At 37.7% G+C, this 14,128-nt stretch overlaps 3 protein-coding genes across 6 annotated transcripts; 1 reads left to right on the top strand and 2 right to left on the bottom strand.

Annotated features, from left to right (window-relative positions):
- Positions 1-2,559: 2,559 nt before the first annotated feature.
- Positions 2,560-6,128, bottom strand: LOC115623065 (proton-coupled amino acid transporter-like protein CG1139). Its single transcript, XM_030517258.1, has 9 exons — positions 5,992-6,128; positions 5,071-5,202; positions 4,852-5,002; positions 4,678-4,799; positions 4,387-4,613; positions 4,199-4,329; positions 3,956-4,134; positions 2,867-3,042; positions 2,560-2,801 (listed from the first exon to the last, which is right to left on the bottom strand). Exons 1-9 carry the CDS (start codon positions 5,994-5,996, stop codon positions 2,560-2,562), a joined length of 1,365 nt encoding a protein of 454 aa, XP_030373118.1. The 5' UTR covers positions 5,997-6,128.
- A 542-nt stretch (positions 6,129-6,670) lies between these two features.
- LOC115622145 lies at positions 6,671-11,555 on the top strand. Of its 4 annotated transcripts, none has more exons than XM_030516009.1 (4): positions 6,671-6,723; positions 7,030-7,264; positions 10,608-10,940; positions 11,122-11,555. In XM_030516009.1, exons 2-4 carry the CDS (start codon positions 7,247-7,249, stop codon positions 11,440-11,442), a joined length of 672 nt encoding a protein of 223 aa, XP_030371869.1. In that variant the 5' UTR covers positions 6,671-6,723; positions 7,030-7,246; the 3' UTR covers positions 11,443-11,555. The 4 variants fall into 4 exon arrangements, with proteins under 4 accessions (XP_030371869.1, XP_030371870.1, XP_030371872.1 ...); XM_030516010.1 differs by having other exon boundaries at positions 6,686-6,718; XM_030516011.1 differs by lacking the exon at positions 6,671-6,723 and adding an exon at positions 6,875-6,908.
- On the bottom strand, positions 11,520-14,014 carry LOC115622144 (succinyl-CoA:3-ketoacid-coenzyme A transferase, mitochondrial). The gene is made up of 4 exons (XM_030516008.1): positions 13,837-14,014; positions 13,068-13,266; positions 12,023-12,999; positions 11,520-11,964 (listed from the first exon to the last, which is right to left on the bottom strand). Exons 1-4 carry the CDS (start codon positions 13,891-13,893, stop codon positions 11,650-11,652), a joined length of 1,548 nt encoding a protein of 515 aa, XP_030371868.1. The 5' UTR covers positions 13,894-14,014; the 3' UTR covers positions 11,520-11,649.
- Between the last annotated feature and the right edge of the window lie 114 nt (positions 14,015-14,128).

Raw genomic sequence — 14,128 nt, 5'->3', positions numbered from 1 at the left:
TCCGATTAAATAGAGTTTTTTCTAAGAGAAAGCTCAACATAATGAAACACAAAATGGCTTCATTGTCATATCTTTACGTATATTATACACAGTAATAAAATCCAATTATTTCCTTCATACTACATTTAATTAGCTACTGCCCATGCTGTTCTATCTGCTTACAATGCTTTGTTTGAGCTTCATTTCATGCATGTCATAGTAGCCATTATCCAGTGGCTGCCATTTTCTAATTAACTGGCATGCATATACACATACCCGCTGGCAATTCAAAGGCAAATTCATCAATCCAACTGACCATATACCTGGTTCACCATGGTTCATGGTGCGTAAGTTAATTTCCTTTCACCAACACGACCATTCACATAAGCAATTGCCTGGCAGGCGGCATTGAGCAAATATAATTAAAATGCTAAATGACGCAACAGAATGGCGAAGAAACAAAAAAATGAATTAACCTTGACTTTTGTATTGCAAAAGACAAAGCCATCGTTGCATTGTGTGTTTTACTTTCCATCGAAAAACACCAATGTATGGTTTTTGATTTCAGGCAATACTTGAATTGTTCATAGCTATGGAAATTCAAGGATTGCTGCTGCAGCAACGTGTTTCATTTCACACGCTGCACATCAGTGTTGTCTGCCACCAACACCAACACCAACACAAACACACACACACAAGTACGACATATGCATACATACACAGGCACACATTCCTACATATTTTGTTGCCATTTTTAAAATGAATGTTGTGTTATTTCCGTCAAAAAGAGTAATTAAACGTACAAAGCAAACGGAATTTCAAGACACAACATAGTAGTGTGAGTATGTGAGCGTGTGAGAAGGGCAGAGAACGAGTGGGGAAGTGTGAGAAAAATGTGCTTTTGGGTTTTACTTCTTATGCCCGACGGTCATTACAGCGTTGTGGCTTGCAGAAGACAACGACAAAAAACAAGGAAGGCAAAGGAATGGCAATGGCAATAGAGACAGAATTGGGGAGCGTTGGCAACCTGTACACAAAACATTGTGCTACACACACACACACACACTCACACACAAATATAAAATGCAGCTCCTCACGTTCGTCGAGTTCTCTCGGGGTCGTTGGGTCGCTGGGTTGCTAGTTCTTTGGGTCGACGACGTCGTCATCGCCTCCTGTGCTTCCTTTGCTGACCTACGGCGCTTTTGTGTTAATTGCGGTTGCATTTAATTACAGTTCGTTGCATTTGCTGCACGTGTGTGTCGCTCCGTCTGCCAGTTGGCTTGATGCTCTAGCTCCCCCTCATTCTTGTCTTGAACTGTAGCCCTGCATATTTGTACGGTGCAACACATTCCAATTGCAGGGCTGACCAACCGCACTGCATCCAAATAGTGCCGACATAACTACATACAAGCACATACTGCACATATGGTCTAGGAAAGGGCCCATTAAATAATGTGTAAAGTACATTAGAAAAAATAAAAGACAACGTGCTATTTATACTCAATGCAGACAATATATCGGTGCCGTTTCTTGTGACGATAATGAAATTCTATAATATGAGTAAATAAAATAACTCTCCAATAATAATTAGGCGAAAAAAAAGTTTCTAACTAAATCAATCTACTTATAATAATAATTTAAATTTCCATTCAAATTGCAAAACAACACTTTCAGTTTTCACTGAACGCAAATAAATGCTTTCGATAAAAATATAAAAAAGAATAGAACTAATTAAGCCGTTAAATAAGAAAGAATTGGTAATCATATCGAATGGACTACAAACTCAAAGCTTACTACAAAACGTGTAAAGCAGAGAAGGCCTAAATAATTAAACCGTGTTAAATTTCTTCAACTACTTGTATATTAAAAATATACAAAATACGGATATACTTATGTTCGCAGAGCACATTAAAATGCTTCACTAAAATAAATAGATAAATCTATTTTGTATGACCCACAGCTTCGCATTTATGAAATGATTTCAAAGTTAAAGTTAAGGTTGCAAAGTGCTAATTTTTTCCAGTGCACACACTTGTATTGGCGTACGCTTAGCTTTTTAATTAAAGTTGCAAATATTTTTGTTGCCCTCTTGTTGGCAATTTGTTTACAACTGACTACTTGGCATTGCACCGAAGTTAAATTACAATATGCTACCTAGATGGCAGCTGCAAGCCATTGACACATAGTCCTCGTAAGTTCTAATGCTGTGTTGATATGTTGATATTGGTGGCAAGCGCTATAAACTGTGTGATTATTGCCTAGAACGCAACATACAGACAATAATTGTGTGGTCGGCTGAAATAATGCAGAGGCGGTAGAGGGGGAAAGGGAGCTTGTCGTGCCACAATATAATTTGCATAAGCCATGCCATTGAACATTGGCCACAAACACAAACTGCGCAAAACACACACACACACACACACTCACACAACCAAAAACCGACAGAATTCACAGTACAGTGTTTGCTGATTACGCATACGCACCGCTGTCCAGGCGCGCACACACACGCAATGCATATTTGTGGATGTGTGTTTGTAATTTAAATTTAATTGCATACTTTATTTTCAGCGCAGAGCAGCACTATTTGTAGACATCGATAATGTCGCTAATGCTCACATAAGTGCCCACGAGACCGCCGCAAGCGCCAAACACAAGCAGCAGTAAATTGATTAGCAGCTTTATCTGGCACGGTCCATAGCCATCCGCATACTGCACACAAATTTGCAACAGAGCTGGGAATATGAGACCCAAAATAGATAAGCAGAATGATCCAACGAGCGAGAGAAATACCGATAGATTGGGTATGGCGACTGCGAAGGCAACTGTGCCGGAAGAGAACGAGTATCAGCATCGATATAATTTCAAATTTACGTTTGAGTTCACTTACAAGTGAGCAGCACAATGCACAATCTGAAGAGCATCTCATAGGGCAAGTGCAGCGATTTATTATTTATGCGCCTAGACAGATACTTATGCCAGACTATGCTGGCCGTCACATAGCCCTGTAGTGCATAGGAAATCCAAACGGTGATTGCAAAAAATAATTTTACCACCTGAGCTGGTCTGAAACAGCCAAAAAAAAAATGTCGAGTTACTTAAACTGTTTTAAAGCTATAGACGAATCTTAAATTCGCACTATTCAAAGATAATATTATTGTAAAACTCAAGCTACTTATTGCGAAATCCAATCCCAAATCATCTTACATCGAATAAAAGGCATGACCATGATTTTCAACTGGAATAAAAAAGCTGAGGAAACTCCAAGGAATTGAGGGATTTATTAGGCTTACGCCTTCAATGTGAAGTTTTTGGTTTTAGGCTGGCAACTTATTAACAATTTTATAAGCCCTTTTTTTAATGTTAATGTAGTTAGGATGTTGTATTCATATTCCGATAAGTCTATTTTTATAAACCCACTCTAGACATATTGATTCAGCCCCAGAAAAAATTGTTCCTCCACAACACTTTGCCTCCTCAGTAACATCTCTATCTCTTTTATTTTGCGGCTTTTAAATTTATATTTTTTGATTATATTATAAATAACCTTTATAACATATAACCTTTAATATTGATAGTGTGTTTCTATACTTCGTTTGTTTTGTTATTTATCAATAAATCAACAAAATTTAATATGACAAACAAAAACTTTAGATCACAGTATTGATATACCAGAAGTGTTAGAAGCATATATTAGGCTTGTGCAAAATATATGTATGTATTTCAAACCACATAAAGTATATATGTATATACTTGTATATATTCCGTATCAGTATTAAGAGAGGAATCGATATAACCATATCAGTCTGTCAGTATGCCTGGATGAACGCCTGAATTTCGAAAAAGTCTGAGCACACTTTCAAGTAACTGGGGTATGTCTACTACTCTCCTATTCCTTTTCTGATTTTATCGCCTTTCCCCAGCTACAAATTTGCACCAATTCCCTTGTTAGATAAACTTAAGCAATGCAATTACTTACATTTCCGTTTGAGGTATGTTTAACGTAATACTGCCCTTCGATTCCTCACCATACCTCCAATAGCCGAAAAAGCCCACAACAACATACAAAGCTAGGACAATGGACATGCCCCAGTTCATGATGCCACAGCCCCGCACATAAGCCTTAGGTGTGGCCATGTTCTCCTCTATGGCAAGTATCTAAAACAAAACAATGTATTGTATCATGAAACCCTTTTAATTTTTCTTAGACAACCACACTTACCACGCCAACAGCCTCCAGCGCAAATAGAACGGTGCCAAAGAAGGTAGGCAACTTTTTATAAGAAACAAATGCATCCTGCTGACTAAGCGGCGGCAAATCAGTGAAGACATAATACAAAATTATGCCAAAACCTATAAAGAATGATTATTTTAAAACACTATAAGCCCTTCTTTATTAATGCAACTCACCAGCGAACATAAAAACGTTCGCAACGCTCGAAAAGGGCGCTAATAATTTTAAATTTCGTACACTATAAATTAGCATTAAAGGCACAATAAGGAAACACATGTGTAAACGAATATCTAAAACTATCAAATATTCGTCGACCAGCTGTTTAATGTTCTCAGCTATGAAAACCACATAAACACAACAAATTCCAAAGTGATAGAAAGCCAAGAAACCATCCACAAAGGGGCTATAATATATTCAAGACATCTCAAGATAAGCAGATATTTGGATTAAAAGCTTAAAAAACTTACGTAGCAAAGGGAGCTAAAAATCGCAACCCCCTGGGCCCCTGTTGCAGACCCAACTTCATGGCCTCAGAGAAACTGAGATAAGGCACCCGTCGCCGCTTACAGAGCAAGTACATCGAATTTATCTGCAAACACTCCACTGATAAGACAATTTACAACTATTGTCTGTTAACTTACCAAAATGTGTAGACAGTAGAGAGCCAACAGACCTATAATGATCGTTAGAATCGTGCCTCCAACATAGCCAGCATTGGCAAAGGCACTGGGCATGGCCAAAACACCGGTACCGATCGAAGCCTTCAGAAAATGTGCAAATGTTTGCCAGTTGCTATTTAAATATATTTAAAAATATCGATAATTGTGACACTCGTTTGATATCAATTCTGACCCACTTACGTGGTTGGATTCTTCACATTTCGATGTAAATGGGGATCGTAATCATCATCGGGAGGTCTTCTGATTTGGAAAGATGCTGCTGTTGTGGGCAGCACATAAAGAGCCACGCCATTCTGTGATCCGTTCTGCTTGCTAAATTGAATGTAATTAGGGAAAATAATTAATTAATATAAATTTTCCCCTAAGACTGTTAGCAACAAATATGCCAAATAGTGAGATAACGCCTGATTAGTTCTGAGAAATCTAACGCAAAGCTAATTGTAGATATAAGCGAACCACAGCACATTCCCTATATGCCTGGTCGATGCACATGCCTTTATAAAAATCAAAATATTTCATTTAAGGCAGCTATATAAATCATCACAATAATATTGTCGGAAAACACGACATTATTTCTTAGACAAAGTTTATATTACTTTGCTTGAAATAAAAATACAATAAATATAATATAGAATAAAACTAAACTCATAGTTCAAGGTGTAATTGTATTTTTATTTAAGTTTAATTTAAGATATTGTAAATAGTAACAGCAAAATTAAAGTATAACTCGACAGAAACAGAAATAATAGTACTGCCATTTATTCATTACTTTGAAAAGTGATTTTAAAGCTACTAAAAACACTGTTTTTCCACATTATGAGATACCATTTCTTGTATAGTATATAGAAATATATACTATAAGATAGCTTAGCATCTCAATAATTACAGGTATTCTATATAAAGTACTTATGTTCATATTGCAGCTCATTTCAACTCATTTATTTAAGCGATAACAAACAGAATTTATTCAGCCGAAAATCAAACAAAATTTAACTGACTGACAAGCAGATTTATGATGTTTTTCATTGTTTTAATTTGCCATTCAGTTAGTTGTGTGCTTTTATGGCCATTCATAAGGAAAGTTATGGCTGATTAACTTACTTCATCGCAAATATAATTTCTTATCACTTGTAGAAAGAATAGAATACGCAAATGTCAATTGAGATAAGACTCTTTTATTTTTAAGCAATTCTCTGGCACAGGATCTGTCGAATAGATCAAAATACTTTCTACCGCGTTTTTAAAGACAACCACACGTCAGGCCCAATGCCCAGTTACTAAAATTTAAAACGTACATCGAAGCAGTCCAACGGCATCCGAAGACAGCCCATAAAAAGATATAATCTTGTAGATAAATGATGTGATAATATGACAACTCATAATATTATAATGACATACGAAAGTGTAAACAGCTTGGAGGGATGTCAGTTCCAAGTCCAAGATAATCCCATATACCAGGAATATTGGAGCAATTAATGTAACTAATTATGCAAACCGCTTCCATGATCGTCTTTCAAATAGCCAATATTCGTACTCTATTAGAATGCAACTGTTGTTTAAGCTCTGTTATGGCGACTAGCGGGAGCTTTGGCCATAAAAGCTCAGCACAGACATTTGTCATTTTGTGCGAACAGCTTGCTGGCCAGTGTTGTCACCGCTTCGACATGAATGCATCGTACTCTTAGAAGCGTTTCACAATAAGATAAAGAGCCGAAACTCATAGGCATTTCTATCGCTTTTTCTTTTATAAAATAGCTGCCTCTCTTCATTTGGTTCAGTTGATCAGCGTAAACGAATGGGAAACGACGGCAAAACGAAATGAAAAATTGTGCGGTAAATGCCAAAACAAACAAGACTCATTCAAAATGAAAGTATTATTAACATACTTACTAATTAGTCTTTTTTGTTTGGCATAGAAACTAATGTTATACCATGTATTATTACTCGATCTGCAAACAGTTGTTTAAAATAAAACTCGTTTAACCGGTTTATTTTTCGTATTTCGCCAAAAATCAAATGTAATAATACTATTACCATATTGACATTAAATAATAATACATAAAATCATTTGGTTGCAGCCCCTCCACAAATCATCTGTTATACTTATACTATATAGATGTGCTTTTCTATACATTTTAGTTTGCTTTGAATTCGCCGTTGGGGGCGGAGTGTAAAGCGGAATTAAATAATAAATAGCGTGGCACTCAAAACACCAAAAGCAAACGGAGCGTGTATATGTGCGAAAAGAAAATAAACAAAGAAACTAACAAAAATATCGGACATTATAAAGCAAGAGAAATAAAAGTAAACAGCAAGAGAGACGATAGAAAAAAAGAAAAAGCGAAAAAGGCAAACCATGGTATACTCCATTAAGGTGAGCACGAAATTTGATGTTCAAATTCGGGGAATCAGCCCACTTTAATAAAATTAACATCAACTAGACTAGCTTCGAGATAAACGAAGCCATAATACCCTTTACACCATTATCTTTTTCAACTTATATATATGTTTTTGCCAAACTTGCTATTCTTATTAAACTTAATGGGATACACAAATTGCTTGTTTTTATTAAATATATTTTCTTTAAGAAAGATCTACATATTAGGATTATCTGCTCTGACAAACTATGCTGTATATTTAATATTTTTTAATGATATTTAGATATTAAGTTTACTTTTCTTCTGAAAATGTTAGTACTACAAATAATTTCTTAGTCTATATTGTAAATTTAACAGTGGTTTCTTTTATCTTTCTTAATTCGTAATATAAAAGTTCAATTCATATCTGAATCTCTTGACATTTTATTTGCTTAAGATATTGCATCTCGGAAAATGTTCACAAAAAATAAAATCTTTACTTATGATTAAGATTTTTACCATAAGTATTTAACATTGCGTTTCCACAACAGCTGAGAGGAATATTTATCGGCTTAAAAAGAGAACCTGAACACAGACGAGCAAAATAAATGGATTGTTTTTATTGAAATGTTAGGAAAAAAACCAACTACTTCAGTATTTTATTATATTTAAATGCTAGACTTTTCTCCAGTTGATGGAATTGTTTTTTATTCCAAGTACAATTTGCGGCAGCTCGTTTATTTGTTTTTACCTAATCACTCACTAGAGCTCCGTAGTTTACTTTTTGCGATTAGCTAGTTCTCATTAACTCTCATAGAAATGTAGGTACATATGGACGAGTAGGAAAAGGGGTCGCATTTGCTATTATTTTGATTACTGCAAGCCCGCCGTGATTATTATCATATAATTGATTTCAAATGGCTGGGTCCAGCTAAAAATAGATAGAAGTGTTATGTACGTACAGACAATAATAATGATACCTCTGGTAATAACTCATAATGCTCGGGTTCCGCTTCCAGCTATGCAGGGGTCCATCTATTTGATACTTGTAGTTCATTTCTGTGACTAAAACATGAGTGTGCTTCCAGCTTATCAGTTATATTCTTATCAGTAGTATTCAAAAACATATGTTTAAGTCCCGTGGGCATTATTTTTAATTTCTTGACCTTGATTGTGGTGATTACGGTTTAAACAGTGAGGAACACACAAATGTCGATCATTCCCCTTTATAGGGACTGAACTAAATATTTTAATGAGCTTCCAAGGTAACTTATAGATAGCAGTTTCCATTGGGTATGGCTTAAATGAATACCATGCCTAAGCACAGATGTTCAAAGTATGTCAACATTTTCTTTGAATTTTTAATTGTATTATTATTTCACAAGTTTTCTACAACCCATACTAACAGTTAATTCCTGTTGTATATGAGGGGGAAAAGCGTTTATACAAAATTTTCACTCATTCATTCATTCACTCATTCATAACTTTACAGAGGAAAGAGAACCCTTGTATGCAGATCCTTTGGATGGCATTTAAATCATTGACATACTCACCTGATTCTCATTAAGAATTTAATCAATTTAGCTTTTCACACTTGTGCGACCACCTATCGTTCTAAAGATCTTAATTCTGATCGTTTTATTCATTTCATTTAATAACATAGAATTATTTCATTCATTCGTTTAATAACATAGGAATAATCTAATTCTTATTAAAATTATTAACACCTTACAAAGAATATTGAAAACAGATCTGTTTTCTAAATATTTTTCATCTTTTTCTGTAACTTTATTTTAACTTTTATTGAACGTTTTTAAAGCTTTCGTTTATCATACATTTTCTAGATTGTTTTTCTAAGGTAATGACAAGAAATTAACATATTATAGGTATTATAAGATAATACAGCTTTTCACAAGCTATAAGTTACCGATTTTAGCGACAGCTCGTCAATATACTATAATATGTGCTACAAACGTCATAGCTTTTAATTACTAGTTTCTGAAGGCAACATTTCATAATTAAGTCATTTTTGTAGGCTTCCCTTAGAGAATATTTTGATAATTAGTTAAATTTAATGAATATTGATCGTTCTCTTTTCTTTGATTCAGCTTAGTATACAAGTATGTTATTCTATTTAGATTTATTCAATCGAATTTTGTTGTAAAATATTCGATTTCTTTATCTTAACAATAAGATTCACAATCAAACTTACATGTATGTATTTAATTAAACGTTTGAACATTTCGAAATACACTTGAATTTATTATACAATACCAGAAGCTCATTAACAACAAAACACTTCATACTGATTGATTGCGTGCTAACAATCAGATGTACTATCAATAAATCAGTAGGCGCAGCACTTGCTCGGATAGTCTATCCAGCCTGATAAAGCAGAAGAGTCAAAAAAGCATTCATTTTTTCTACACCCTTATTCTACAATTACACGATATGTTCTTCAGGTTTAGTTTTGATTGGCATTAAGACGCATCGCACGTAAAATAAGTTCTTATATAAACGTATAATAAATAATTCCTACATGCATCAACAGTCATCGGCATCAGGAAAACCTGTAGGGGCAATTTTCCAGTTTTCAAAAGCATTAATTGACATTTAATGGGCGTAGCTAATATATTAAACTAGACACGAATCCAGTGGCTATGCACGTCATATCAGCTAAGACTCATATATGTATATATAGGAATGTGTTTGGCTTCCAAGACACCCCACTAACTCACCCTTTTATTTTCTAGACAGACATACATATATATAGATAGGAAAGCAAATGTCTAGGTTCCCATATCTACGGGCCTAAACGTTACGATAAGATTCCGTAGCTTTTCGGATCGGGTCCGAACGAAAGCTCCGACAATAAACAAACCAAGTTAGTTGTTTCCAAATGATGTTGATGGTAAGAAGTTCGTGTCGTTGTTAAAGCAAAAAGCTTGAAATATCGCTCGAAATCAGCTATCGGCTTGGTATATTGTTGTTGCCGTTCCAAAGAGAGATAATTCTTGCTATGAATAGCTGCGAGCAGACGGTCGAAGAGTAAGGTGCTGAAATCGTGCAAAGTAGTCGTCGTTTTATGCTAATTGCTTCGAAGCCAAGAAACAATTAGAACTATGAAATCTGATGTCTGCTCCCGGTGCTCTTAATTGATCTGAGCTCACATCACGCCATGTCTAGCCGGTTTTTGAAGCTCGCTCTCCTATCTCTCTCTTTTTCGCTCATACTGGAAAGTTTTTGTATTTTTGCGAAGCTAGCGCCCACGCTTATCTAAGTCCCTCCATATATGCTATATACTATATATGTAAATTGTAGATAAAGCGCCTTATCTTGTATATTGTTTTGTCCTTGCAGAACACCGAGACGGGAGAGTTGGAGTATTTTTATGCCGAGCCCCAGGACACAGCACGCATCAAGCAACTCCAATACGATGAGGAAACTGGCGAGCCTGTCCATGGACAGGTGAAGGTTCGCTATCGAAAGCATGGACACTTTCATGTGCCGAAGCACTACTTGCAGGGCACACTCTGCGATCAGGTGGACAATGTCCTGACCAACAGATATCAGCGCGATCTGGACATTACAGTGACACATGGCTCCAACCTAAAGCGGGCCGAGAATTCCAAACCGAAAGCAAAGCCGGGCTACGAGCGTGAGGATTATATCCAAATGGATTGTGTCAGCAGCGTGAGTAGATCCTATTCGATATTTGTTTGTTTGTTTACTGTCCGCAGCTGTTATGGCTCAAAACATCCCGATGTTCATACAAACAGACAGACAGCATATTTTTGTCGATGCCACACCTTATTCTGCATATTACATTCATTATACAACGATAATCTAATAAAGTCCCCCTTCCATTCCACAGAATATCATATTGGGCTATGAGCGCAACCATTGTCTGCTGTTTCTCATACCAACGCTCTTCTGCCACAATTTGTTCCTCGCCATATTGATGGCCTTGCTGGAAATCGGACTCCACATGCTGTCCCACTACAAGAATGGCTTGACGATGCACAAGAATCTGCACTTTCGCAGTCCCATGCATGTGTTGACCTCACAGTTCTGTGCAATCTGTCGCACAGAAACCGACAGCCAATTCAATCGCATCTTCGATATTTTGAATGAACAAATGAGGAAATCCCATAGATCCGGTACATTGAAGAACATAAGTAAGGCCATTGGCTAGGAGCCAGCACGCAGAGAATGCTTTTTCACAATTTAATTAAAAAATATATACATATGTATGTAGTAAACACCACGATGTCCAAAATAAATGCACAACTGTATTGTATCACTTTAGGTCCTGAGCATAGTTTTTAAAAATTAACATTAATAATGCCATCCAATCTTAGAACTATTTACAATTGAAGCAACGAGTTGCGCGTTGCGAGCTTCATGTAGCAATTTGAGCCATTTGCTTGACGTCGGGTGATACTGTAAACTTGGCACCGGTGCAGGCTGTGATGTCGTCGACAGTGAGGCCTTCGGCCACTTCGAGCAACGTCAGGCCAACGCCCTTCTCCACACTGAAGACAGCCTTCTCGGATATGATCAGATCGATGACTTCCTTGCCGGTCAAAGGCAATGAGCAGGAATCCCGAATCTTGGGCGTGCCATCGCGAGCATTATGTTCCATGGTGACAATGACTTTGGTGCCTGGAGCCGCCACCAGATCCATAGCGCCACCCATGCCCTTGACAAGCTTGCCCTGGAAAAAAAATTACTTTAAATAAAAATATAAATTCTTGAAAAATTTATATCTTTACGGGTATCATCCAGTTGGCCAAATCGCCTGTAGCGGACACCTCCATGGCGCCCAAAATGGTCAGGTCTACATGACCACCGCGAATCATGGCAAAACTTTCGTCTGACCCAAAGAAAGAGGCGCCGGGGACAACAGTTACGGTTTCCTTGCCAGCATTAATCAAATCGGGATCAACCTTATCCTTGGTGGGGAAGGGGCCTAGACCGAGAATGCCATTCTCCGACTGCAGCATGACCGTCATGCCAGCGGGTATGTAGTTGGAGGACAAAACGGGTATGCCAATGCCCAAATTCGCATTCATGCCGTCCCTGAACTCAAGCGCCACACGTCGAGCAATACGTTCACGTATAGCCTGGGCAGGATTTGGTGGCGCTGCTGCCTTGCTCGCATCCTTGGGCTCGGTGATGCGCAATCTCTCCACACTCCGATCGTAGTTGGTGCCCTTGAAAATGCGCTTCACATAGATACCAGGTACATGAATCTCATCGGGTGAAAGAGCACCAACGGGCACAATTTCTTCCACCTCAGCAATGGTGACCCTGGCAGCTCGGCACATAGGGGAGTTGAAGTTACGTGCCGATTTATTGAACACTAGATTTCCCAGAGGATCGGCCTTATGTGCCTTCACCATAGCATAGTCAGCGAAAATTGTCTCCTCCATTACATAATTGCGTCCATTAAACTCCTTCACGGGTTTCGGGGCACTGGGTATGGCAATTGAACCATCCGTTGCATACTTAATGGGTGCCCCGCCCTGCTGCACCAACGTTGCATAACCTGTAGGCGTGTAAAAAGCTGGTATGCCAGCACCGCCTGAACGAATTTTCTCGGCCAAAGTGCCCTGAGGCGTCAATTCCACAGCCAGTTCGCCCGACAGATATTGCCTAACCAGTTCGGAGTTCTCGCCCACATACGATACAACCATCTTTCCGAGCTGCTTGCTCTTGAGAAGTACGCCCAGACCACGATTGTCGACACCTGTGCAAAAATTTAAGTGTGTGATAATAAATTGATTAAGATAGGGGAGCGCCCACATGATTACTTACCGCCATTGTTAGATGCTGCAGTCAAATTCTTAACACCCTTATCCCTCAGAGCTTCAATCATTTTCTCGGGAATGCCACAGACACCAAAGCCGCCAAATAGGATGTAGGCTCCATCCTGGACATCGGCAATAGCATCTTGGGCCGACGCATATATTTTGCCCTTGTGGGGCTTGCCCGAGGTGGAGTAACAAGCAATGAGCTGGAAAGTGGCGACGAATTTAAATTACAGCCGAGCCAGAGATACGTTCTCTATTACTTATGTATGTATTTATTAGCTTAATAGAACTCAATTAAGTTTGCTGCGCGGTGTTATTTTATGTGCGTGTGCGAATGCACACACTATCTCATATTCCAGGTGCACAATCACGCTATAAAATCGCAAGAAATTAAATTAAGCTAAAGATCAGATCAGAGGCGGAAGAGGCAGCACACACGTCCTCATCACTATCACTATGTACAGCACTCGCTAACTTAAAAAAAATATAAAAAAAAAACAGACTAATACGCAAAACTAAAAATTGCGCTATTTTTAGCCACATAGAAATATTATTTTTGCTTTAGTCATAATTGAATTAACTATCATTGGGGACTCTTCTCGTCAATTCAATTGCCATGACGAGGTGCAAACTAGTTTTCTATTGGCGCACACATGTCACAGGTGGTGTTTGTAATTAATAATTCAAGGGCTTACTAGCTTATATATTTAAAATTGTATCTGCATAGTAATTAGGTTGCTTGCAAATCTGGTAGTTACATTTGCAAATCTCACCTTAAAGACATGGCTTTTGCCTTGAACATGGTTCTGAGCTATAAATCTGCGCAGCATTTTACACGATTAGATAAACTGACACACTCCGAACTGGCCAATGTTCTTTCAATCAAGAGATATACTTCCTTCCACGCTATTTACATGGAACGACGAAGCCAATAAGAATATCTATTCGCGAACGTGCGCAGAACGCAACTAACAGTTGTGCGCAACAAGTACCAACTATTTGGTCCGAACGCATTGCGTGAGCGTGAAATGCTAGCTATCGACTAACAGCTGATGTGTCATCGTT

The sequence above is a fragment of the Scaptodrosophila lebanonensis genome, unplaced genomic scaffold (genome assembly GCF_003285725.1).
Source record: "Scaptodrosophila lebanonensis strain 11010-0011.00,11010-0021.00 unplaced genomic scaffold, SlebRS2 tig00000043-arrow-pilon, whole genome shotgun sequence".
In the NCBI taxonomy this organism is placed as follows: Eukaryota; Metazoa; Arthropoda; class Insecta; order Diptera; family Drosophilidae; genus Scaptodrosophila; species Scaptodrosophila lebanonensis.
Note: the sequence above shows the minus strand (reverse complement) of the source record. Positions and strands in the feature narration are given on the sequence as shown.